The sequence below is a fragment of the Microtus oregoni genome, unplaced genomic scaffold (assembly GCF_018167655.1).
Source record: "Microtus oregoni isolate MIOR12 unplaced genomic scaffold, Mior012 000000F_ref0000247, whole genome shotgun sequence".
Lineage (NCBI taxonomy): Eukaryota > Metazoa > Chordata > Mammalia > Rodentia > Cricetidae > Microtus > Microtus oregoni.
In genome coordinates this window covers 40,425,782-40,451,667 of record NW_024543059.1, presented here as the reverse complement: position 1 = coordinate 40,451,667, position 25,886 = coordinate 40,425,782, and the positions used below count along the sequence as shown (strand labels likewise).

The following is a 25,886-nucleotide window of genomic DNA, read 5'->3' as shown; positions in this document are numbered from 1 at the left end:
CTCAACAGAAAGCCAGCCACACTGAACCATATAGAAGAGAAAATGGGAAGTACACTTGAGTGCATTGGCACAGGGAACCACTTCCTAAATATAACCCCAGTAGCACAGATACTGAGAGAAACAATTAATAAATGGGACCTCCTGAAACTGAAAATCTTCTGTAAAGAAAAGGACACAGTCAACAAAACAAAATGACAGCCTACATAATGGGAAAAGATCTTCACTAACCCCACATCAGACAGAGGTCTGCTCTCCAAAATATACAAAGAACTCAGAAAATCAGACACCAAAAGATCACATAATCCAAAAAAAAAAAAAAAATAGGAGTACAGACCTAAACAGAGAACTCTCAACAGAGGAATCTAAAATATCTGAAAGACACTTAAGGAAATGTTCAAAATCCTTAGTCATCAGATAAATGCAAATCAAAGTTACTCTGAGATTCCATCTTACACCTGTAAGAATGGCCAAGGTCAAAAACACTGATGACAGCTTATGCTGTAGAGGTTGTGGGGGAAAGGGAACACTTCTGCATTGCTGGTGGAAATGCAAGCTGGTACAACCCCTTTGGATATCAGTGGGGTGATTTCTTAGAAATATGAGAAACAACCTTCTTCAAGACCCAGTAATACCACTTTTGGGTATATATTTAAAAGATACTCAATCATGCCACAAAGATTTTCTCAACTAGGTTCATAGAAGCTTTGTTTGTCATAGCCAGAACCTGAAAACAACCTAAATGCCCCTCGACCAAAGAATGGATAAGGAAAATGTACATTTACACAATGGAGTACTACACAGCAGAAAAAAATGATAGCTTGAGTTTTGCAGGAAAATGGATGGAACTAGAAAACATTATTTTGAGTGAGGTAACCCAGACCCAGAAAGACAATTATCACATGTACTCACTCATAGATGGTTTTTAAACATAAAGCAAAGAAAACTAGCCTAAAAACTGGTGTGGAAGGTTCTTCTTTCTATGTGTTGCTTTTATTGGTCAAATAAAGAAACTGTCTTGGCCTTTTGGTAGGGCAGAAACTTAGGTAGGCGGGGAAAAGAGAACTGAATTCTGGGAGGAACAAAGCAGAGTCAGACAGCCACCATGGAGCCAGCCACTAGGTTAGACCTGCTGAATCTTTCTCAGAAAGCCACGACCCCATGGTGACATACAGATGATTAGAAATGGGTAAAATCAAGCTGTGAGAGTTAGCTGATAAGAAGCTAAAAATAATGGGTCAGGCAGTGATTTAATTAATATAATTTCCGCTTGGTTATTTTGGGTGTAAGGTAGCTGGGCCGGTTGGAACAAGGGGCCATTGCTCCTAATACAACAACAAACCCCAATCCTAGAGAACCTAGACAACAATGAGGGCACTAAGAGAGACTTACATAGATCTAATGTATATGGGAAGTAGAAAAAGACAAGATCTCCTGAGCAAATTGGGAGCATGGGAACCTTGGGGGAGCATTGAAGAGGAATGGGAATGGCAGGGAAGGGAACAGAGAAAAATGTAGAACTCAATAAAAATTTAAAAAAAAGAATGAAAGTCTGAGCTAAGCTATAAAAGTCCGAGTACTTTTTTGCATTCTAAGCTGCCATTTTCTTTTATATATATTTCAAAAAAACTTTACTCCACAAAATTGGAAAATCTAAGAGAAATGTACAAATTGCTTGACAGATAGATAAATGGATAAATGGAGATCAGATAAACAATTTGAATAGAATGATAATTCCTAAGGCAATAGAAGCAGTCATTAAAAGTTTCCTAATCAACCAAAAATAAATAAATGAATAAATATGAAGTACGGGACCAGATGGTTTTAGTAAAGAGTTCTACCAGACTTTCTGGAGTTTACTTTCTTTGTGGCAAAAGTAAGCCACTGGGCAAGAAAATGTCCCTGCCTTAACTGCTGACATTATGCTGTCCTAATTAAACAAGGACACAAAATATTCTGATTCACAGAAAAGTCTGTTGAAAATGCTAAGCCTGTAGGCCAAAGATGGATGCCCCAACATTGCAGAGGAACTTTGGTGAAAGTCCAGGCAGCGAGCTGTTTCTGTCATTACTCACATTTTTTGGAAGTCGCTTGTTTGCACTTCTTGCTTACTGAGTTAATATTATTTCCTTCTTGGGTCTTTAAGGGAGTTAAAGATTAGACAGCTATAGTTAATAGCTTACCAGACACAGAAAGCAAGTTATGATAGAAAGTAAATTAGGTATAAGACTTTGGACTTACCAAGATGGAACAGATACAAAATATTTTCTCTGAATTTGTCAAATGCAAATGGACTAGACATTGTTGATGTATTTATTGTCTATATAGAGTACATAGTCATTGTACTTACTGTATATAGTTTTCTGATATTAGTTATATTCTTTTTTATTTTAGACAAAAAGGGGGAATGTACTGGTATTTCAGTTGTATTTTAATAAATAAAGACTGCTTAAAGATCTGAGAATAAAACAGTCCTACTGGATAGCCTTCCAGACCAGGTTATGGTAACACATAACTTTAATCCTAGTAGCCACAATGACATGCACACCTTTAATCCCAGTAGCCACACTAGTTGTCATAGTAATTCGTTGATGCACGCTTTTAATCCCAGTCATGCATGCCTTTAATCCCAGCCCTAGAGAAGATTATAAAATGGGAGGAGACAGCTCTTAACACGCAGTCTTATTCTGAGATTCCTGGAGGCAAGGTCAAGGTGAGAGCTAGTGGATGGTTGTTTTGCTTTTCAGATCTTCAGGTTGAATCCCAATTTCTGACCCTTAGTTTTTATTAATTGTGTTTCAAAGGAGGAAGGAAGAAAACTATGGCAATATAATAGTATCTTTAATGGTCTGTGTGATGAAAAAAGTTTATGAGCATGAATAATTGGGAGGTGGGTTAAAAAAAGCAAATCAAACAAACTTACAGAGTTTCAGTCACTTACAGTGATATAATTTTGGAGAATGGGTGGTTAAATAAAAGCTAAGAGTGTTGGTAAAAGACATTTAATAACAGAAATGACAAATGACAAAATTCACATTCATGCATGTGTTATATTCATGAGTCATTAGAAAGGAGCGTTGGAGGAGAGAATGGCAGTGAGGCAGAAAAAACAGTGGCAGAAATAGCGAGGAGCCTGGGTGGATAAGGAAAATGTTGTAAGGGAGAGGGCCCACTTGCCTGTCCCAGCCACCTGGCTAGTTTACACATGAAATAATCACACAGAAACTGTATTCCTTCTCCTTTTAATTGGAACTCCAACGTGGTCAACTATATCCACGTAAAGCCTGAGAAAGCTTAAAAAGGAATTCTAGAAAAACAACAACAACAACAAAACAAAAACAGAAAACGAGTTTGACACAGGATTTTGCTGTGGTACCATATTACCCCTACTAATGGCACAATTTAAGGTTTTAAGAAGCGCTTAGCGTTTTAAGAAGTGCTCCTGGACAGTAAAGAATTACAGATTCGCAATAGGACTGATTTAGACATAAAAGACCTTTAAATGGGTCACAGTATTCGATAAATGTACACAACCTCGGGAGAAGGAAGAAAAAGAGTATAGAGAGTCATAAAATAATGTTTAAAAAGGGAGTCAAGTCTTTAAAGGGACAGATTATAGACATTCATAGATAAAAAGGAGTAAAAAAATAAGCCACATAAAAATGGAAAATTCACAGAGAATCTGGATTATGTATATTTTGTTATCTTTGAATATTTCAACTGTGAAGGAACTAAGTACAGAGATATTTCATTGTATGGGCTGCTTAGCTAAACCAGCATGTATATTATAAAGGTATCTTGACTTCAGAATTTGGGTCTAAGAACATGTTTCTTGGGAAAAGAGGTTCTTCTTGTGTTTTCACAGAGGAAGAGAAAATGTGGATTGCCTACAGGCAAATATGGTTTCATAGACCAAGGCCTCCTGAAAGGTTGTCATAAACACCCTCAAAAAATTTCTTCACCCAATTGCTGACTGAGATGAACCTGGCACACAGGATACAGCACGAAAGACCAGATTAACAGTGCACCCATACAGCAAGAAGCAGTTTGGAGAGAAAAAACTATGCCCATATTCCCAAATATTGTTTATAAATGTTCTTTTGCATTTAAAGGGGATATGATATAGATATAAATAATTTGCATCGGTATGGATCTTGGTTTATTGATACAAATTTAAGATCAATCTTATTATATGTATATTTCTGCTCTTGATTTAAGTGTTGTAATTGTGTAGTTCACTTAAAAGATGTAATGTATAATTGAGAAATATAGGCTAATGGATAATCATCTATAATAGTCAAGCTTGTAATCATGTTAGTTAGATTTTCTAGATGTATAGAGATATATTTCAGTTAGGTATTCTTCAAACCTTTCAGAGACCTTCAGAATATGGCATTTAAAACCTTTAAGAACTTAGAACTTTTCATGACAGTGAGAAGCACCAAGCTACTTTGAGAGGAACATGGGCATTGAAGAGGCTTCTTAGCCATTTGGGCAAGAAACTGCTCTTGCCTGGACTGCTTCATTGGACATGCATGACATGCAGAGAAATGATTGCTGAACTTGCCTAAAGGTGAGATGATATTTCACCTAATGAATGTCTGTGAGACATTCTGCAGGATACAGAAGTGACTGAACTGTCTTTGAATTTTCCTGCTTCATGAAAAGGTCTGCTAGATATTATGGGCCTGTGGGCTAAAGATGGATGTCCTAATGGTACAGAAGAACTTTAGGAGTACTTAAAATGTACTTCCTGTTTACTTAGGTAATATTATATCCTTCTAGAGTCTTTGATGGAACTGAAAAATAAATAGTAATAATATAGCTTTACTTAGTTATGGTAAAAGATAAAGTAGATATAAATATTGTAACTATAATTCTTGTTTGCTACCTGTTTTGTTATATGCAATTTTACTATGTTAAAGTTAAAGCCTTCCTTTTTGTTTAAACAGAAATGGGGAAATGTTATAGGAAGTCCTTCTTTCTATATGCTGCTTGTATTGGTTAGTGAATAAAGAAACTGCCTTGGCCTGACAGGGGCAGAACTTAAGTAGGTGGAAAAAATGGAACTGAATTCTGGGAGGAAGAAAGCAGAGTCAGAGAAGCCATGGATTCTCTGCCTGAGACAGACGCCAGTTAGAATCTTGCTGGTAAACCACCGCCACATGGCAAAATACAAATTAATAGAATTGGGTTAAATCAAGATGTGAGAGTTAGTTAATAAGAGGCCAGAACTAATGGGCCAAGCAGTAATTTAATTAATACAGTTTCTGTATGGTTATTTTGGGGGCTATCCAAGGCAGGTGGCCAGGACAAACAAGTGGGCCCACTCCCTCACAACAGGAAATAAAGTCAATTTTCTGAGATTCACAACTCGGAAATTTTAGGAAGAAAAGAGGAAGAAGAAAGTCAACAAGTCTCTCAGCTTGTACTGTCCCTATTGGAAAAGAAGATGATCATGAGAAGCAGAGATCCTCAAGAAAGGGTCGGGTGTGAAGGGATCATCCATAGAAAATATAAAAAGATAAAAAGATGACTTTTGTCTATGGATCTCAGAGGCATTAGTAGATGGTTCCTCAGACAGGGTAGAAAGATGCAAAGCTAAGTAAGTTCAGGTTCTGGGGATGACACTCCATTTTCAAGTTATTACCTGTGTAATGTTTCAGCATTTAAATAAATACCTGCACATATATGTCTACAATATTTCAACACATATAAATCCTTATACATGGAGATCAAGTCTCTTATTCATCATTTCAAATATGGAGCACTCATCAAAGCCTAACAGCATTCTGAGCACCTGGGGATGGGACAAGGAATAAGACAACATACTTGGTGTTGTGAACCTACCTTGCCGTCTTAGAGGCATTAAAGCAAAAATAATAAACTCAGGAAGCAATTAGTGGTAGAACCAGGATTAGAGCTCAACACAAAAGCTATCTTTTTATTATATCAAATATATACACATTTTGAAGATGAAAACTGAATATTAGAAGGAGATAGTAGATCAACGGTTCTTTTTTAAATTTATTTACTGATTCTGACTTTTATTTCCCTGAATGAATCATTAAAATTTAATCAAGAACCAGAAAGACATTTCACTGGACATTATCAGAATCACTAAAAGAGAGTAAAAGGCTGTGGAATTGAGCAGGACAGAAACCTCTGTCAACAGTTCACCCTGTAAGGCATTAGTTCTACAGCTAGAGAAAAGCCAGCTAAAGCCCAAGGAAAATTATGTTACTTCCCTGAAACCAAAAGCAGATAGATGACATTATTAGGATAATAGTTATGAATAGAAAACTCACAAGAGGACTAGAACCTGATTAACACTAGAACCTGATTAATATATGTGTGTGTATATACATGTGTGTGTGTGTGTGTGTGTGTGCTTATGAGTATGTAGATCAGTGGTTCTTAACCTATGGTTTCTAACCTTTTGGAAGTCACATATCAGCTATCCTGTGTATCAGATAATTACATTATGATTCATAACAGTAGCAAATATCAGTTATGAAGCAGCAATGTAATAGTTTTATGGTTGTGGATCACCACAACATGAGGGACTTTATTAAAGGATTGCAGCATTAGGAAGGTTGAGAACCACTGTACAGATTCAGAGATAAAACCTCTATTTGTGGGGTCACACTTAATATCTAAAGCAAGGTGCATGAAATTGATGTCAGTCACATAGAAGAAAGAGAAGTGGGAGAATAAGGGAGGGGAAGGGAGGAAGAAAGAAGTTAACTCAGTTATCAAGTCCAAAATATTCAGGAAGTAAATGTTAACTGATAAACGCTGCATCCTCAGTAGATTCTCAGTCAGTTCTGTCTTAGAATATTCATCTTTCTTTTCTGCTTCTCCCAGATAAGCACTTACTGCCTTTAGCTCTGCATCTTTCTTCACATCTTCCACATAAGAAAGGACAAAGTCGATCTGCCTAACTCCATCATTGAAGAAGATTGAATCTTTGCTTTGTTCGCTTCTTTGAAACTGTAGAAGACATAATTAACATGATTTTACATTATTGTGTAATTTCAGAAGGCAAAAACTTGAAGAAAAATCATTGCAACTTGGCCACCACTTTATTTTTTTTCCATACTCAACACAGCAAGCAAACCAAAACATGACAGAAATTAGATTCCTTTTTTAACATAAAATTTCACAGAGAGGCTTAAATGATACATACTCAAGACAGGCTGAAATGTTTTAAGTTCATGCAAAGCACATTAACCACATGCTTTCACAAAAATGCTGCAAGTAGACCAAAATATAAGATGAATATACTCATACACAGACAGCAAAATACATACTCAGACAGAAATGTGTGGTTTTAATTGAACACCACACCAACTAGTCTACTAAGTCTGGCATTATTACACATTTCTTTCAGGGCGCAGTCAAAAACCAAGGTGCAGTTAAGAATCAGAAGCAGGGAGTGGGCAAGCAGCATCACCATGGCTAAGTCCTACAGATGTCTGTCATCAGTGTCTTAAGTGAGCCACAACCCATCTTTCTTTATGATTTTATGAATTTTCTCAAATAATCAAAATTACATGTTCACCTTTTACATGACGTGCAGCTCATGAATTCCTTCCCTTTTGTGATAGCAAAAGAAAACAACAAACAAAAACAGCACTGAGCATTTCAGGGGAAAAAAAGATTTCACATTTGATTTTCTTCCTCACCATTCATGGGAAAGGTACAATACTATGTACTTTTGAGCGACAGTCCCTTGTGAGAGGCTCAGCATCATGCAAAGGTTGGTAGGAGGTCTCCCAGTTGCTTACTGGAACTGGTAAATGAGAGCTAGATCCCTTGATTTTTTTTTTTTTAGCAGGTATATCTGCTAACTCCTGAGCACCTTCTACAGGCCTTGTGCTGGTCCACACTTTTCAGCTCAGCTGAGATTTCTCATAAAAGGGCCAGAAATCTTGGGCTTGATCTGAGGTCTGTGAACACAGTAATTCTATTTGCCTATGGGTCACTGGTGCCTGTGGTGGAGGAAGAAGAGGCACTTAAGGCTTATGAGGATAAAAGTGGTGAAACTAAACACAAAAATATCTAAGGAGAATAGACAAAGTATCAGAAAAAATTTAATTCAAAGGCTTGACTTGTCTGCCTGTCTCTAGAAGAAGACCCAGAGCCCCTCCCCTTTCATAAAGGAAAGGAAAACCTGAGGGGGAAAAGCTCCTCTACCTCAAGTGAGTTTTAAAAAGGAGAAAAAGTAAATGAAACACTCACTGCTATTGTTGCACATCACTGCAAAATGAACGTATTTGATAAAGTTCGCCAAAATGTGTGGAAGCCAAGAGAGGCAAAGTTTAGTCCACATATAATCAAAGACAAACTCAGAAAGCAAAATAACATCCATCTTTCGTTTTGTGACAACCAGGATGTGCACAGTAGAACCTTGGGGAAATCATTCCTGTTTTTAGAAGAGTTTATAGTTCTCAGAAGGCTAGCCATAGGATTCCCTTAGGTCTGGAGTTACAGATGATTGTGAGCCATGATGGTTGCTGAGGTTCAACCCTGGACTTCTGCAAAAGCAGCCAGTTCTCGTAAACACGGAGTCTTTTCTCCAGCCCCAAGCCTTAAGATTCTTAAAAGAACTGATTAAGAGCTAAATGGAGCAGAAAAAAGTCCACTCAATTTTTTTTTTACAGACAAGTCGATGTCATTAAAATACATCATGCTTTTATTTTACTGAAAACATGACATGAAGAACACACTTTAGTATATATATTTGTGTGTATACTTGTCCTTAAAGATGCCCAGTTACTACAAAGCAATACACAGTTAGGATCTAGCTTCCTATCATTTATAATCCTGATGACTCCTGAGCCTTTGAAGTTATTTACACTGTGTGTGTGTGTGTTTGTACGTATGTTTTTAGGAAGTAGGCTCATCAAACAGAAAAGACTTGAGGATTACCATGATTAAATGCCAATTGCCTGATAACTGGGAATCAGTGATCAAGCCCCCCCCTCCCCCCGTGTGTACAGCATTCATGGAATTGAACTCAGTATTCAGAAAGCATCCAGGCTGTTACTGCAGACACTCAGGTACAGGCATCAGCAGCCATCACTGTTTTACCATCAGACGCCTCCTCAGGAACAAATTGAATCGCTTCTGAGGCTGTGGAGCAACCGTTGGAGAGTCAACACAAATCCTTTTGGGCTTCAACACACAGGCACCCATCAATAAAGCTGTGCTCTGTGGTGAACGGCTATGGCGAGACATTCCAGCCCTGGAGCAAGACTGCTGTTCCCTAAGATGAAGGGTTTACTTCCTGAAAGTACAGCCACCACCTACGTGGAAAGAGTTTATCATAGCTAACCCTGGCTTCACAGTATGGATGTCGGGCTGGAGCAGGTGTTGTTGTTGAGATGGTTCTGACTTAGCGAGACCTGCTCTGCCTTGACACCAGGCATGGGTAACTATAACAAGCTCCAGAATTAGTTATTCCAAATCATCATGACACCAAAACACTCCTAATGCCTGCATAGACGCTGCCCCTCAGAGAGCCTGTGTTCATGAGTTTCTCTCGCATCTTGCCCACCATTGCTGTGCTACAGGGAAGCTGGTAAACTCTCCATTTCTGGTGGTGACTGTTCGGCTGAATCCTTCCTCCCCTTAAGCATCATACACACCACAGAACTGTCAGTCCTACCCCTATTTCTTAAAAAGAACACTAAAGGTACAGGTCATTAATGAAAAAAGAAGAGAAACATAAATTTAAAAAAAATACATTCATTTTAGAAAAATAGCCCAGTGATACTCCAGCTACAAGCCAGGCTTCTTTCCTCCTCACTGTCCTATATTTGAATTCAAGAGTGTCTTATTACTTGATTTTCCCCTTCTGGGTTCCGGAAACAGTCCATTTCTCTCTGTTCCCTGGTCTTATGGGCTGCACTGGGTCCGTGGTTGCTATACCTGTGTATGTTGGGAATCTCCTGCACTACGACAATCTGTACAACTGCTCCTCAAAGCATCCTACTTTGAACACGTCTAAAAAGATCTTGTCTGACACAGATGCACTTCATGCTGACTGGTTGTAAAGAGAACAAAAGTTCTCTGGAGCAGTGATTCATTCTCAGATTGAGGCTAGAAATGTACAAGATGAATCTGCAGTATCTTGTAGTATCAAAAATGAAGAAAAAAACAAAGAATAAAACAGAACACAATCATGGAGTGTGTCCAAGTTATACCAATTTCACTAAAATGCTCTCTAATGCAATGAAATAAAATATTATTGAGCTTATAACACAAGATATAAAATAAATATCTATGATGTGATGCTGATGGAGGAAGGAGGGGGGAAGGAAAGGCCACAGAAGAAGTCCAGTGAAAGGAAATGTGATTTAATGGTAGAATGTTTGTCTAGATGGTCCTGGGTTCAAGTTTTGGCACTATTAGTGACAGCGAAAGAAAAAGCAACCAAACAGTTATTATTATCATCTACTTTTAAGATAAAGCACAACCCTTAACACTCATGTGCATACTGACACAGAGACTAGCGTGGTACATAAGAAGAGAAACATACAGAAACATAGTAGTGAAGAAACTTGAGCAAACCAACTTTAAGCCAAATAATCAAGGCTAAAATGTCCCAGTGTGCCCAGGACGTGATGCAAAGCTGATGAGACTTTTTACTTTCTCCACCTCCAGTTTGAATCATGAGAAACACATTAGGAATGCTCCAGCTGAGGTGCGCTCTACAAAGTAAAAGGACATCATCAACCGTGGAGGTTACTAGGTGCAAGGAAGTACTTAAAGTTGTCTCAACCAGAAGGTGCAGAGGAGACAGAGCTACTAAGCACAAGTAAGGACCCTCAAAGACAATGCCAGGGGAAACGGAGGACACCTGAACTCCATTTCCCGTCTTCCCAAAGAGCATACTTATTTACTCAGCAAACTTAATCAAATTTTAAGTTCAATAACTTCTGAGTTGGATCTAAGTTTAATTGTTGAAGTTTAAATTATGATTACTCTTAGGCATTAATTTATAGCTAAGCATACTGTAGTGGAGTAAGAAGGTTGAGGGTTCAATTCCAAGACCTGCCCCATAAACACAGAGTGGTTTTCACAAAGTTTCTGCAACAGCCAAACTTATTAAAAGTGTATACTAATGTTCCCTATGTGCCGCTATTCTTACCATGTCCGCTATAATCTTTTTCTTAAAAAATAATTTTCTGAAAGTCATACATTCTCAGACAGCACACATAAGGACCTGAGATCGGCATCCTAGTATGCCCAGGTCAGACACAGAAGGACATCTATGTCTGCCCACCCAAGAAAGGAACCACAGGCCGTTGCTTACCAATGGCTGTGGCTCATCACTGATGAGGAAGCTGGTATCCCTGGAGACCAGGCTCTGTTAATAGCAAAAAGGGAGGGAGGGAGGGAGGGAGGGAGGGAGGGAGGGAGAGATACAGAGTTGTAAGAATGGCCTGAGTAAAAAACCGTAACATTTAAGTTTCCAAAGCAAGAACAGTGAGGTTCTCTCTGCAGAAATACCACACCCTGAAACCTGAACTCGATTTCTCCATCTGAAACGGTATATGAAGTTGCAAGTATGTGTGCATACATGTCCGTGTGTGTATGTATCTGTACACATATCTGTGTAAGGTTGGAAAGAAAAAGAGATGGAAAGAACGGAGGAAGGAAAAGAAATATTGTAGAGGAAGCTCTACTAAGTCCTCAGACAATTTGCAACAGGTGAAAGGCTTAAAACCTTCCACCCCACAGTAAAATAACCAGAAGCTGTGGAATTTTTAGGATTCTGAGCAGGACCAACAGGGAACATGCATCACCGACTGGATGTTTCATGTTTCTTGCCATTGGTTTGAAGTTATTGAAAATTTGTAGCTTTGAAGAGGACACATCATGCTTTAAAACAGTGTACAATGCAAGACAAATCCCTGTGCATATATGACACACTCAAGCCACATGCAACCGAAGTGTGTCTGTTTTCTTGGACATGGGTTTCCAATTCACCTGTTACTCAGTGGTGCACACACCACAGATTTGGCTCCTGAGATCTCACCTGTCCACTTCTGAATTTCCAGGGATAGGATCAGGAGTGGCCCCAGTTACCAGAGGTGACCTGAAGTCCGTAAGTCCATATCCACATTGGATATTCAGTTTTCTCTCTCTCCTCTCTCTCCTCTCTCTCCTCTCTCTCCTCTCTCTCTCTCTCTCTCTCTCTCTCTCTCTCTCTCTCTCTCTCTCTCTCTTCAGCGTCACATCCAACTGCTTGGTTCTGGGCAAATCAGTTTTGAAAAACAGTGAACGTGGATTAAGGGCACTTCAGGAGCTTTCGGGAATATACTGCGCATTGTAGTTTACACAGTAGATTGCAAGGAACAATAGTCTCTCTGTCTTCTTAGCTAGGAGGAAGACAGGTTGAGCACAGGTATATTCAAACTACTTTAGCCGACACAAATCTTACTGGTGACTGCAAAACTGTAACAAAATAACAAATACAACTAACCCATCAAACAGTTCTGAAATGGCAGTCTCTACAAACTAACCACAAAGAGACAGAGTGATGTCTCACAAGTTAAGAGTAATTGCTACTCTTTTGGAGTGCCTGGATTTGGTTCTTAGCAACACATGTAACTCCTACATCTTCTGGCCTTCCAGGGACACCTGAATACATGTGTGTATCACAAACCCACACACACAACGGAAACTTAAAAAACAGAAAAATAAATATAAATAAATGGTAGAACTACATTTACACTATGAAGACAGTAAAGGAACTTAGTTTGTCCTTGTTTGACCCCAGAGCCTTAAAACATCTGCATTCTATGAACATACAGAAAAAGCAGTTGTTTTACATATGAAATGGCTGAAGCAAACCACATGGTCCTGGTAATGTCCTCACAGGAACTTGACTATCTCACACCTTAGAAAAAGGTCAGCTTTTTTCAGATTTGACCCCAAACTGGCAATCATGTCTCCAACTTGAAACATAAACTGGTAGAGTTCCTTCCTTCATTTTTAACCTCTTGGCTGTGTATTTCATTGGCTCCTGTAACCTAGATTTGTTATGTCTAAGAAGAATCCTTACTATGGTCAAGCCTATGGTTCCTCAACAGTGGCACAGCTTTCGTTGTCGTGTGCCCTCCTTCCCAGTGCCCAGTCACTAATTAAGTAAACTGGTACAAAATAGAACAGCACTGTTAAGTTGATGGATGTCACATACTTTTACAAGTAACAAATGTGGTCTTATTCATTCAGAGGACTCACAAAGCGTCTCATTACTCCATCATGTGTGTTTCGGGTACACAGCATGCTGTCACAAGACAATCTCACTTTTCCTCCCTTCAAGGCTTAGTTGATTGACTACACAAGGCTGGGACTTGCAGATACAGAGAGCAACTGTATTTGATTTTATTGTTTTAGATAAAAGTGTTTTCTTAACTCTTGAGTCACTTGAACCAGATAGCCCTCAGTAAGAATATGTTCCATCCCAACAACGATGGTGTAAACAAGTGTCAAACACAAACCAGCATTGCACGTCCCTATAGTGTTTGGTTTACAGTTATTGTCTTGCAGATCAAACCCCAGCACATCTGAACTTATTGCACAGGAAACCTCAATATGAATTCAAATGAGACTTTTCCAATACAAAAATATCTTTCTCCGCTCCATTTAAAAATTATGTTTTAAAATGAATTCTAGAACTTGTGTGATTCTTAAATCAAGCAACTTTCTGACAGTGAAACTATTTGCAAATGGTTGGTTTTCTTAAGTGAGAACACCAATCTAATGTTAAGTTTAAATAGTGAATGAGGTGTGAGATCTGTCTCACATTAAAAGATGATCAAGTCAGAGAATTATAGGTGAGGATAAGTGGGGTCCAAAGCAGTTATACATCTGAGGTGCTAACCTTGACATAATCTTTGTATTTTGCATATAATAAAGTTAATACACAGACTTACCTCACTCCTTTGGAAAACATAGTTTATTTCTTTGGCTCTTAAACCTAGAAAAAATAAGAAAAGAAAGATAAATTATGTTGTAAATTAGCAGGTATAGACACAGCATAAATTATTAGTATCTTTTATGAGTGATGAAATTAACAAATTATTGGAAGTCAGTGGACACTGGCAAAGAGCTTATAGTAATTTTCTTGGAAAGCTCAACAACTGCTCCAAAAGTGAGAAAACTAGACTTATAAAGAGAACTAATTGGATCTTGCCTCACATTGTATGGGAAACACCAATAACTGGATACTTGATATCTATACTGATACAAATAAATCAGGAAAGGTAGGTTGCAAATCAGAAAATTTAAGCGAAGTGGAAAATAGTCCTTATGACTCTATCCAAAAGTCAGAATTATATGCTATTTTAAGGGTACTAAGGGATTTTAAAGACCCTCTCAACATAGTTACTGATTCACAATATGCAGAATGAGTTGTTTTGCATATTGAAACCACTGAATTTATACCCAATGATACAGAATTGACTTTATTGCTTTTTCAGGTACATAACACACATCTCATAAGAGTCTGCCAGATCCTCTAGCATAAGGTAATACACAAACCAATTATTGACAGGAAATGTAATGAAACCCTCAGAATTTCATTGAAAACATCATGTCAGTAGCAAATGTTTTAAAAGGACTTTTAAAATACATACAACAAGCCAAGGAGAACATTAGAAAATCTTCTACTTTTTCTTTGTACAACCAAACACCACTACCTGCAGGAAGTAACCCAAAGGGTATGCAAAGGAATGAAATCTGGCAGATGGATATGTTCCATTTTAAAGAATTAAAAAAAACTAAAATATGTACACAACACCATTGATACCTATTCAGGTTTTTAATGGACAACTGCCTTGCATTCAGAAAAGGTTAATTTGGTAATCATACATTTATTAGAAGTTATGACCATCATGGGAAAGAATGACAAATGAAGAAGACAATGTTTCAGCATATGTCTCTAAGACATTATATTACTATATAAAACATGTACAGGTATACCACACAATCCTACAGGTCAGGCAGTTTAATCTTTCTAGATTAAATTGAACTACAAAGGATATGTTGAACAAACAGAAAGGGATGATAAACATCCCTAGAAATTGATTGCAACTTTGAATTTTTTTAATGTCAATGAGAAAAAGGAACAACAACTGCAGAGACACTAGACAATAGAAAAACTTCTGTATTAAATAGCTGGTGTACTTTAAGGATGTATTGACCTCAGAATGGAAACTAGATGTACTATGTTGAAGGAAGGATTTCACTCCTTTTTCTACAGGAGAAGAGAAGCTATAAATACCATCAAAATTATCAATATTCAATTTGAAAAGGACAAACCTCTTGATACAGAGAAATGACAGGTCACTCACTGAGGTGACAATTCTACAAGTTGTAAGGAAACCTCACAATGGTTGGGTCAGGATTCTGTTCTTGTCTTTGCAGGAAAATAGAAAATATCCATCTTTGAGAGGTCAAGAGACCTTAGACATATAGATGCCTAAAGAAAAAAAGATAGCTATCCATAAAGAATCAACAAATAAAGAAAAATTTGGTTTATGATACCAATCTTCCATGCAGGGTAAAAATCTCACTCCCCAAACATAAATATCTCCTTACTTTTCAATATAATAGTAGGCCCAACTGACTTAAAATCAAAGCTGGCTTTGGAGTTGGTCTGCGGCTCAGTACTTCTATAAATCAAAGCATGTTGTTAAATAAAAAACTCAGAATTTCTGTCTCATATCAGGAGAGTCATCTGGTGTGGGACCAAAGAAAAATAAAAATTTTGGGAATAAGGTTATTATCAAAACACTGTTTTCCAGAATTTGATTTCTTCCTATACTTATTTTCTTCTCTATGGTACCTTTCTTTCAATGTCTACTTAAATTTAAACTTTCTGTTTTTATATGTATAATGTTTAACTTTTCTACACTGAATAATAAAAATTTCTACACTAATCTTTGAAGTCTCTGGGAAGAAGATGGTGCCACACAACAAGGATTCTACCTGGTTCATATGATGCCATTCAGCTGATAACAGCACTTAAAGATTGGTTTTGGATTATAAACTATTCAGAACAATTTTGAGGTGGCTAGATGAGATCTTTCAGTTTTAAATACTACTCTAGCCAGGACATGTAACAAGCCCTAAACTTTTCCATTACACATAGACTGGACAAAAAAAATTGATATAGCCACCACTCCCAGGTCTTGACAATTAACCCAAATTTTTCTTTCAAGATCCCCTAAAGATACTGTTGCCCCCAGACAGCAGGAAGTAAATTTAAGAATACAATACCCATATTCACAAGAGGTAGGGTGGATGGTTTTTGATCATTCAATGGATTATAGATATTATAGATATGATAGGATAAAAGGATAGATTATTGAATCTACTCTGAAAAGAAAAAGGGAGCATAAAGTTATGATAAAATAAAAAGTAGACTACTTAATGTACTTTTAAAAAGCAACTACTAATTTTAAATGTTTTATATTGAATTGGACTTTTTTATATTATATACAAATTTTGTATATTGATACAAATTTGAGATTAATTTTGTTAAAACATGGTACATTCATTTCTAATCTTGTTCAAGGATACAGCTCATTTAACAATGTAAGGGAAATTTCTAGTCCTTGAAAATTATTATTACCAACTCTTTAGGATAATAAGGAAATGCAGGTTAGTAATTAGTTACCTATTATAATTGAACTTGCAGTCACATTGGGTATATTTTCAAGGTCAAACAAAGATATATTTTAGATAGACAAGTCATCTTCAAACACTTCAGAGATCTAGAGAATATGGCATTTAAGATGTTTCAATAGCTTAGGCTCTTTTTCATGACAATCAGACATGTCCATTTCTGGAAACACCAATCTATTTCAGAGAATATAATGAGCACCAAAGAAACTCCACATGGAATTTATTATTTTTATGGCAAAAGTAAGCCATTGGGCAAGAAAATGCCCTGTTTTGACTACTAACACTATGCTGTCCTATTGGACAAGCAGGACACAAAAGAAAGTTACTGCCAAACATTGTCAAGACAAAGCAGGACAGCCCTTCACAATATCCTGCTCCACAGAAAAGTCTGTTAGATATGCTAGGCCTGTATTCTGAAGATGGATGTCTCAGCATTACAGACGAACTGGGTGACTGTCTAGGAAGACTACTGTTTCTGTTCTTACTCACATTTTTTGGAAGTCACTTGCTTGTACTTCCTGCATACTCAATATTATTTCCTTCTTGAGTCTCTGAGGGAGGTGAAGACTAGATAGTTAAATATTTTTTTTGTTGTTGTTGTTTATCTGATGCAGAAAGCAAGCTATGATAGGAAGTACAAGACTTTGGACTCACCAAGATAGGATAGATATGGAGCATTTTCTCTGAATTTGTCAAATGCAAATGGACTAGACATTATTGATTCATTTATGGCCTGTATATATTGTATATAGTTATTGTACTTATTGTATATAGTGTTTTTTTTAGTTATAGCCTTCTATTTTATTTTAGACAAAAAGGGAAAATGTAGTGGCATGGCATTTCATTTGTATTTTAATAACTAATGCTTGCCTGAAGATCAGAAAAGTAAAACAGCCACACACCTTTAATCCCAGTTGCCTCATTAGCTTGCCATAGATACCAGGTGTTAGTGGTGCATTCCCTTAAACCCATAACTAGAGAGGGTTATAAAATACGGGGAAACAACTCTCAATCTTAGTCTTACTTTGAAGTTTCCTGAAGGAAGGATCACCACTTTCAGACTGAGATCAAGGTAAGAGCCAGTGGCTGGCTGCTTTGCTTTTCTGGTCTTTGGGTTGAACCCCATATCTGTCTGTGAGTTTTTATTAATCATGCCGCACTAAAGCATGGGCAATATAGAAAGATAACAGAGTTCAGTATTAGCTGTGCTTCCAGGCTCCCATTTGTTCCTCAGGCTATGTTCCCTACACAGGTGGATACAATGCATCATGGCAAACAACACAGCATCCATAGCTTCCCTTTCAGCCGACACATCAATGACACAATGCCTTCCACCTTATAAGGAGTGTGAGCTGATGTGTGTGCGTGGTGTATAGAAGATCCTTGTTGATACTGTTGCAATTATTAGGATATGTTATATTCCAAATTCATTTTTCTGGAGTTCTATAAATTGTTTGGCTTAGGTTTCAGAATAAAGTTCTTGTAATTATTTTTATATTCATATCGTCGTGTTGTAGGAGGCATTCTTAAGATATGAACAAGTCCAATAACTCATCAGATCTTGCCTTTTTTCTCTTAAGTGGGAGCATGGTGGGAGTGGGAGGCCAAGAGGAAAAGGGGAGGAAGGAAAGGATGTGGGAAAAATATATAGCTCAGTAAAAACAATAAAAAACAAACAGAAAGGTGTTAACACTTAAAAGCACAACATGAACCTTAAGCAAAAATGACTACATCACTTAGATTTTCTGAGTGTGGACTTTTTCTTGTGAAAGAGAAAAACAGAAATAAAATATCCTTTGAAAAGTATATAACATAAAACCCAAACATCAAGGGCTTTCCCAGTGAATATGCCTCAATATATAGCTTGGGATTCAATAATGCCCCAAACAGTTCTCAGTTGACTTGTGAGCGAAGGGAAGACTGATCACTCTTACATGCCTTTGGATATGGTTTGAGTGTGTCTCCCAGAGTTTCACATGCCAGAGGTCTGGCTTCCAGTGTGACAATATTGAGAAGGGAAGGCAAGAACCTGAAATAGAAAAAGAAAATTTGTACCCTGGCAAAGCATGTATGGGCAGCCCATATATGGTGGTTCTGTTAAATTTGTCCATATTTGGGTTTCATGGTCCTAATTTATGAGGACAACTGACCAAGTCTCTTCCTCAAGAAGACACCAGATCTCATTACAGATAGTAGTGAGTTACCATGTTGCTGCTGGGAATTGAACTCGGGACCTTTGGAAGAGCAGGCAGTGCTCTTAACCGCTGAGCCATCAAGAGCCTAGTCACACATAACTGGAACACTGCAGGCATCCCATTTGGAAGAAACTCCTTTAGCTCTAGAGGAGGTCGCAATCATTCCTTGCAAGAACGAGCTGTGAGAGAAAGAGCCCGTCATGCCCTGAGTCTTTCTGGCATTGCATCTTACTGTAAATTGTTCTCTTGCATTTGCAGTATCAGTCATCATGATATGTGGCATAGCCAGAAATCCCTCAAGCTCTACATATGTCAATCACTCAGCTCTAAATGCGTGAACTAAATACTACTCTGCTCCTGACATACCATCATTGTCAGACACTTCATTAAAGCAACAAAAATTAATTAACAGGCCTATGACAAAGAAGTTAGGACTCTCAGAGATATGTATTTATATCTCAAGTTATGGTAGCAGGGGACACCAACTCACCGAGGTGGAAGACAAGTTATCACAATTACACCAAGGAACAATGCAATCCACAAATAGGATTGCATCACAGAGTTATCAAAAAGCAGTCCTTAAACAAGGTGCACAGAGCACTTTATGGCTCCATTTTTATGAAGAAAAAGGTGAAAATTCTAAACAGGAAACCCTCCTTTACCTGCCTCCTTTGTTCTGTTTGACATAAAATTAGGCAGGAGAGACACTTTCACTTTCAAACTCTCATCTGAACTGGACAAGATGGATTTGAAGATTCTGACAGGGGTTGCTCTAAGTCTTCCAAGGTCCCTGCTACCCTCCCCTCACTCTGTACCCTTTAATCCCCCTGCTTCCCTTCCCTGGAGTAAACTCTCTGCTCTGGCTCTGCCCAGACGATACTTCACACTGTGGCAGCTCAGACATTCTCCTCCCTACCCTTGCCCCAAACCACTTCATGAGTTCTTTTTTCTGTGTGTTGAATCTTCTGAGCAGCAGTATTTGAGGAGGTTAGATTCTTTTTCCTCCTATATTAGACAGACACACACACACAGATCGCTTGCTATCCCACGTACAAATATTCACGACTCAGACACACATACCAAGCATGAGGCCTGGGGCTGAAATGAGAGCTCGGAGGTCCAGAGTAAGCAGAGTTCTTCCAGAGGACCAAGGCTCTGCTCCCAGCACCTATATCTTGCAGCTCATAAATGTCTGTTATTCTAGCTCCAAGGAACCCAAGGCTCTCTTCTGGCTTCTACAGGCACCTGCATCACACAGCAGACACAGAGACACACAAAGAAAAAAAATAAGGGCTGAGGAGATGACTCAGCAGTTTAGAACACATATTGCTCTTGTAGAGAGGATCAGTTTCCCTTCCCAGCACTCACGTGGCTGTTCACAACCATCTGTAACTCCAGTCCCAGGGGATATAATGCTCTCTTCCCATTTCTGAGGGCATCATGTATCCATGTAGTACACACACACACACATAAAACTCTCATACATATAAAATAAAATAAACAAAATTTAAAACACATTTAAAAATAAATATTTTTTAAATGTTAAAAACCAAGGGTCCTGAGGAGGGCAAATTTGGAGCCAGTTCTACGTGAGCACTTTGAGATCCCTCCAGCCCTGGAAACTTGCTGTATGTAGGCAAGAAAGCAGAGTTGTGAAGGGTGGTACTAACAACTGAGGAGAGTCAGCATTTATACACTACAGAGGAAAACCAGCACAGACTGGATGACCAGTTTCCATGGAAGGCACCTTACCATGAACACGTTCTCTTGCAAAAGCAGAGCTCAAAATAGCCCCTGTATTTGCCAAGAGATCATCTCATGTTACATGCTTACCAGCAGCACAAAATAAAGTGTAGCCACGTGGCACCATGAGCAGTTGAGTTAGTGTTCCCAAGCTCATACTGTGTCCTGATGTGCAAGAAGAAGCTCTACCACCCAGGCTTTTGAAATCACTTCACAGCAGATTTCTTAGTGTGTTCCTATTGAGAACAACTAACAACTGCAAGGGAACTTAAATAACCTCATAGCTAAGGGGTGGGTTGTTTTATTAGATACACTGCTTAATATAGCTATAATGATATGACTTTACATCCATCTTTTAAACTTTCATTTTCAATGCTAAACTTCAATCTACTTTTTCCAGTTATAGCTTGTCAATAGCAGTCACCAAAGCACACAAAAAAATCTGGTAGTTTGAATAAGAATGGCCCCTGTAGGCTGACATACTTGAGTTCTGCACGTGGACCTGTTTGGGAGGGATAGGGAGGTGTGCCTTGTTGGAGGCAGTATGTCATTAGGGGTGAACGCTGAGGTTTCAAAAGATCACATCACTTCCATTTAGCTCTCCCCTCCCCCTTCTCCCTCCCTCCCTCTGCATTATGCCTGTGGACCAGTACTCCAATGTCGTGCTTGCTGTCATGTTCTCTGCCATGATGGTCATGGACTCTAACCATCTGGAACTGTGATTCCCAATAAGCATTTTCTTTTATAAATTGTCTTAGTCGTGGCATCCCTTCACAGCAACAGAGAAGCAACTGTAACAAATGGGCTTCCAGACCAATAAAGCAAAGCATGGGACTTTCTCATTTTACACCTGAAAAAAACAGGAGTTGTCTGAGGAACTGGGCTGCCAAGACCCTGCTCTCTTGAGTGTCTTGCTGCCACGTCCAGACATATGGTCAGGATTCAGATGCCAAACTTCCCATTAATATAATTTTCTCCCATGTTCACTCAAATAAGAGAGATAGCTGAGATTATATAAGGAAAGATACTCCATCACGCCATTTGCAATGAAAAGAGATGAGCCTCAGGAATGTTCTGAAACTCCTTGGAGAGACAGAAGCTACATTTGTTCTCATGACAAAGGGTTGCTAGCCCCACAGCTTCTGGTAAGTAGGATTACCCTAAGACTAAATCACATGGACCTGCACATGACTGAAAAATGAAATAGTTCATCTCCATGTGACTGCAAGGTAATATTTTTCTTTATTGTCCAGAAACTATCACAGTGTATATATTTTTTGTTTCATATTTTTTCATTCAAAAAAGAAATAGAAGCCACTGGTGGGATTAAAAAAAAAAAACAAACTATGTAGACCCTTAGAAAACTGTGGCCATGGCTTAAGTTAGTCAGTACAGAGTGACTGCATGTTCCATGGACCTTCTGAGATAGATGCAAGAAAAATGAGAAATAATGTTTGAACAATAACTTAGAAATGAATGTTCATCGCTGTATGTTCACTGTAGCATAAAGAGGGAAATTAACTTTCTGCCCAGGATTTGATGAAGGAATGAGTGTGGCATTCCTTCACAATGGAATACCGCTTGCCACATACAAGGAACGGTGTACTATGTGACTGAACTTCAGAAACACACCAAGATATAAGGCAGGCAATGGTACTACATGCCTTGAATCCCAGTTCTCGGGAGGCAGAGGCAGGCAGATCTCTGTGTGTTTGAGGCTAGCCTAGTCTACACAGTGAGACTCTGTTTCAAAAAGAAAAATAACAGGTGTGGGAGAGACAACAACAATATTCTTGGACTTGCTAAGACCAAATAGGAAGATTACACGTGTATCTTCTAATCATTTTATTTTAATAGAGCCAGGAGCTCCTGCCTCAGCACTCAGTCTGCAACTGGAGTTCTGCCATGAGTTCGAAGTCTGCCTGGGCTACAGAGTGAGAGATTTTATCTTCTCCTCTTCCAATACCAGAACACCTTTTATGTTCAAAATACTGGAAAAAAGAAGACAACAAATAAAAGCTCCAGAATTACTAAGAGAACTGAGACTTAGTTGTTCCAGAAGGAAAACTATGTTTAGGAAAAATGTGTTAACTAGACTATAAATCGACAAAATATAGGTCAGTGTAAGCTAGTGTTTTCAACATAAATAAGGCTTCATTTAAAGCGGTGTAACACACACACACATACACACACACACACACTATAGTGTTCCCAAGAGCTGTTAGAACCTTAGGTAAGTCCATCCTGTAATGACTGTCTCAAAACCTGTCTGAAGGGTCTGCAGAGAGCTGACAGGAAGACATCAGGGCAAGTTCGTTACAGAAGCGTCACCAACTGTGCAGACTATTCTTGGAAAACCCTGGCCCAGGACACTACAACACGCCAATCACTCGATGTCAGAGGGGTCCTAGACAGATGCCCGGATATCCTAGGGAGTCACAGGTTGCAGGTGCCAGGGGCACAGGTGGATTCGGGTCCATCGCGGGGCACAGAATGTCACCCTCCACCTGGCAGGAAAGGCACAAGGCAGGGCTTACCACGCTGCGAACGTTCCCCAGAAACCGCTCGCGGAGAAATTTCACACGCCTGTTCAGCGCTAGCCTGCGGTCCTACCTTCCTCCTCCACCATCTCCAACAGGTCCGGGTCACCCATCTTTGCCAGCTCGTTGAAGGCACTGATGAGCGAGACGCAGGTGGTGGCTGACCGCTGCGACAGGCGGCGAGATGTCTTGGGGCGGAGGCTGAAGCGAATGGTGGGCCGCCGGTATTGCAGCTGTGGCTCTTGATACCAAGTGGAGCTCTCTCTCCTAAAGGAGCTAGAACGATTTGAGTCCAGACCCAGGGACATCCGGGGCGCCAGAGACACCCGAGGCACTAGGGACACCCTGGGAACCGGGGGCACCCTGGGAGCCAGGGACGATCTGGGAGTCGGGGACGATCCAGGAGCCAGGGATGATCCAGGAGCCAGGGACGATCCAGGAGCCAGGGACGATCCAGGAGCCAGGGACGATCCAGCAGACAGGGACGATCCAGGAGCCAGGGACGATCGAGGTGCCAGGGACAAGCGGCCCTGAGCCAAAGATTCAGAGCCGCTCCTCACACTGGGCTTCCTCTCCAGGCGGTACTTGGCCTGACTCTTGCGGTGGCGGCGACCCATCAGACTGTCAGCTACGCCCTTGTGTTTTATTGTCCGGGAGCGATAGTGAGGCATTGTCCCTTCCAAGTTGGGATCTAAGAACTCCTCCCCATCCTGGCTAGACTGGCCTAAATGGCTTTCTTGATTCTGTTGCCCATCCACTTGCTCCTCCAGTTCATGCTGGCGACTCCTCCTCTTCCCTTTGGACCTTCCTGGCACCTTGCTTTTAGAGACCACCAATTCGCTGATCTCTCCGGACAGCCCAGGTTCCTCCCCAGTTTCTGTCTCCTGGACTCTCAGAGTCTCCATCCTTATTCCTCCCTCCTCCAGGATTTCCACCTGGTCCTTTCCTGAGCCCCTCACCAAGCTTACATCCCTGGAGACTCCAGGACTTTCCACCCTTCTTGCCCTCTCAGGGACCCTCAACATGTTTAAATTCATGGAGGCTTCAAGCACCTCCACCTGTCTTGCCTCCTCAGGGGCCCTCACAGAATCTACATCTTCTGGGACTCCTCGCCCCTCTACCCTACCAGCTTCCCTGGATACCCCAGCCCTGGCGGGCTCCAGGGAGTCTTCTGGCTCCTGTCCTTCCTCCATGCGGGCGTAGAGTTTCCTGTTTTAGTCGGTCCACCCACTCAGGGCAGGTACCCACAGTTCACCATCTCCAACCCTTCTCACAGCCTCTCTGGTGGGCACCCTCGGCCTGGCCTAATCGTAGCCCTGGTTCCCCTGGAGACAGGCTACCGCAAAATGTTCTTCACAATCGGGGCTTATTTTCTGTCGGGAGAGAAAAAGAATCACTTCCCTTAAAGCAGCTCACTCCTTTTGTGACGTCTTCTCCAACGTTCCAGAAGACTCTTGGCTAGGTATCTACTGCAACTTGGGCATTGATTCTTTAACGGACACTTCCTTCAAGCTGAGCCAAGGGCATTTTTTACAGTCGGGAGAAGGTCAGACACAGGGGCTAAGTCTGAGTCCGTCTCTTCCTTCAGAGTTGAACAGGTATAAGCTAACTAGCACTAACTGTAAGCCAACTGTGCACTCACGATGCGTGTGATGGGGGAAATGGAAATATGGGAACATCTTTCACAGTCTAGATGATGCGGGGAGCACTCCACTGAGCACTCTGGGAAGAATGTTTACCTGCCTCTTACTGAAAATGAAGCAGGGGAATTCCCAGGGAACAAATTGCTCTGAACTGGGCCTGGTAGCCCCGCAGTAATTAGGAGATAAGAATTACTGTTGTCGGGTGATGTGGTCAGACACCCGAGCAGCGGACATATCAACATCTAGGGCTAGATTGGGGTGATTTAAGAATTAAGAAACAATGGACCAAAAAAAAAAAAAAAAGAAAGAAAGAAACAATGGACCAAAGAAAACTTTGTGTGACTTGGTCGTGTGGCTGCTGTGTGTTCCTCTGTTCTAGGGATGTTCTGAAATGGAGAATCACCTTTTAGAGATTCCCGAGATGGCTAGGATTTTGCTGCAGGGCTGTGCTCTCGGCTTCTGTACACAGTTCAGATTTTCTCCCGCTGAGCTTCACAGAACATGTCATGCATGACCAAGCAATTCAAGGCTTTGAACAATTCTGTCCTTGATGTATTTAGCAGTTGTATTTGAAGAGTGGATGTGTATAAGTGAGCAAAAGATGTGCTTGTCTATGAATGAAAAATAACAAAGTAAATAAAAAGAAAAAGAAAGGACATGATTGCTCCTTGGTATGGCGGAGGAGGAAGTTTATTATAGATAAAAGGGACAGTGTAGGTCCAGATAAGGACATCTGGGAGAATCCAGAGAGGACACAAGCAGACTGAGCTGGGCCATTCAGGGAGAGGAGGAAGGGAGATAAAGGAGAAGATGGGAGTCAGGTGCAGCAGCCAGGAGTCGTATAACCAAAATATCTGGATTATATAGGGAAGAATCTCTGGCGGAAAAGCAGCCCAGGCCCTGGGCCAGAGAGCTCAGGGTCTAGGGTGGGATATGAGAGCCATACCCTGTAACAGGTGGGGACTGAGGGATGCTGGTCTGCTTTGATGTGTTAAATAGCCACCTCAGCCATTTGTCCTGGGTTTGAAACATAACATCCTGTAATCATAATTATGACAGAA

General features: G+C 39.9%; 1 protein-coding gene across 1 annotated transcript in view; it reads right to left on the bottom strand.

Moving 5' to 3' along the window:
- Positions 1 to 23,587, bottom strand: part of Ano5 (anoctamin 5) — an 83,183-nt gene extending 59,596 nt beyond the window's left edge. The window contains exons 1-5 of the mRNA XM_041650011.1: positions 23,256 to 23,587; positions 13,950 to 13,993; positions 11,321 to 11,374; positions 9,094 to 9,135; positions 6,877 to 6,990 (exon numbers count right to left, since the gene is read on the bottom strand). Of these exons, the coding sequence (XP_041505945.1) occupies positions 6,877 to 6,990; positions 9,094 to 9,135; positions 11,321 to 11,374; positions 13,950 to 13,993; positions 23,256 to 23,490 (489 nt within the window). The 5' untranslated portion in view covers positions 23,491 to 23,587. The remainder of the gene's footprint in view (positions 1 to 6,876; positions 6,991 to 9,093; positions 9,136 to 11,320; positions 11,375 to 13,949; positions 13,994 to 23,255) is intronic.
- Between the last annotated feature and the right edge of the window lie 2,299 nt (positions 23,588 to 25,886).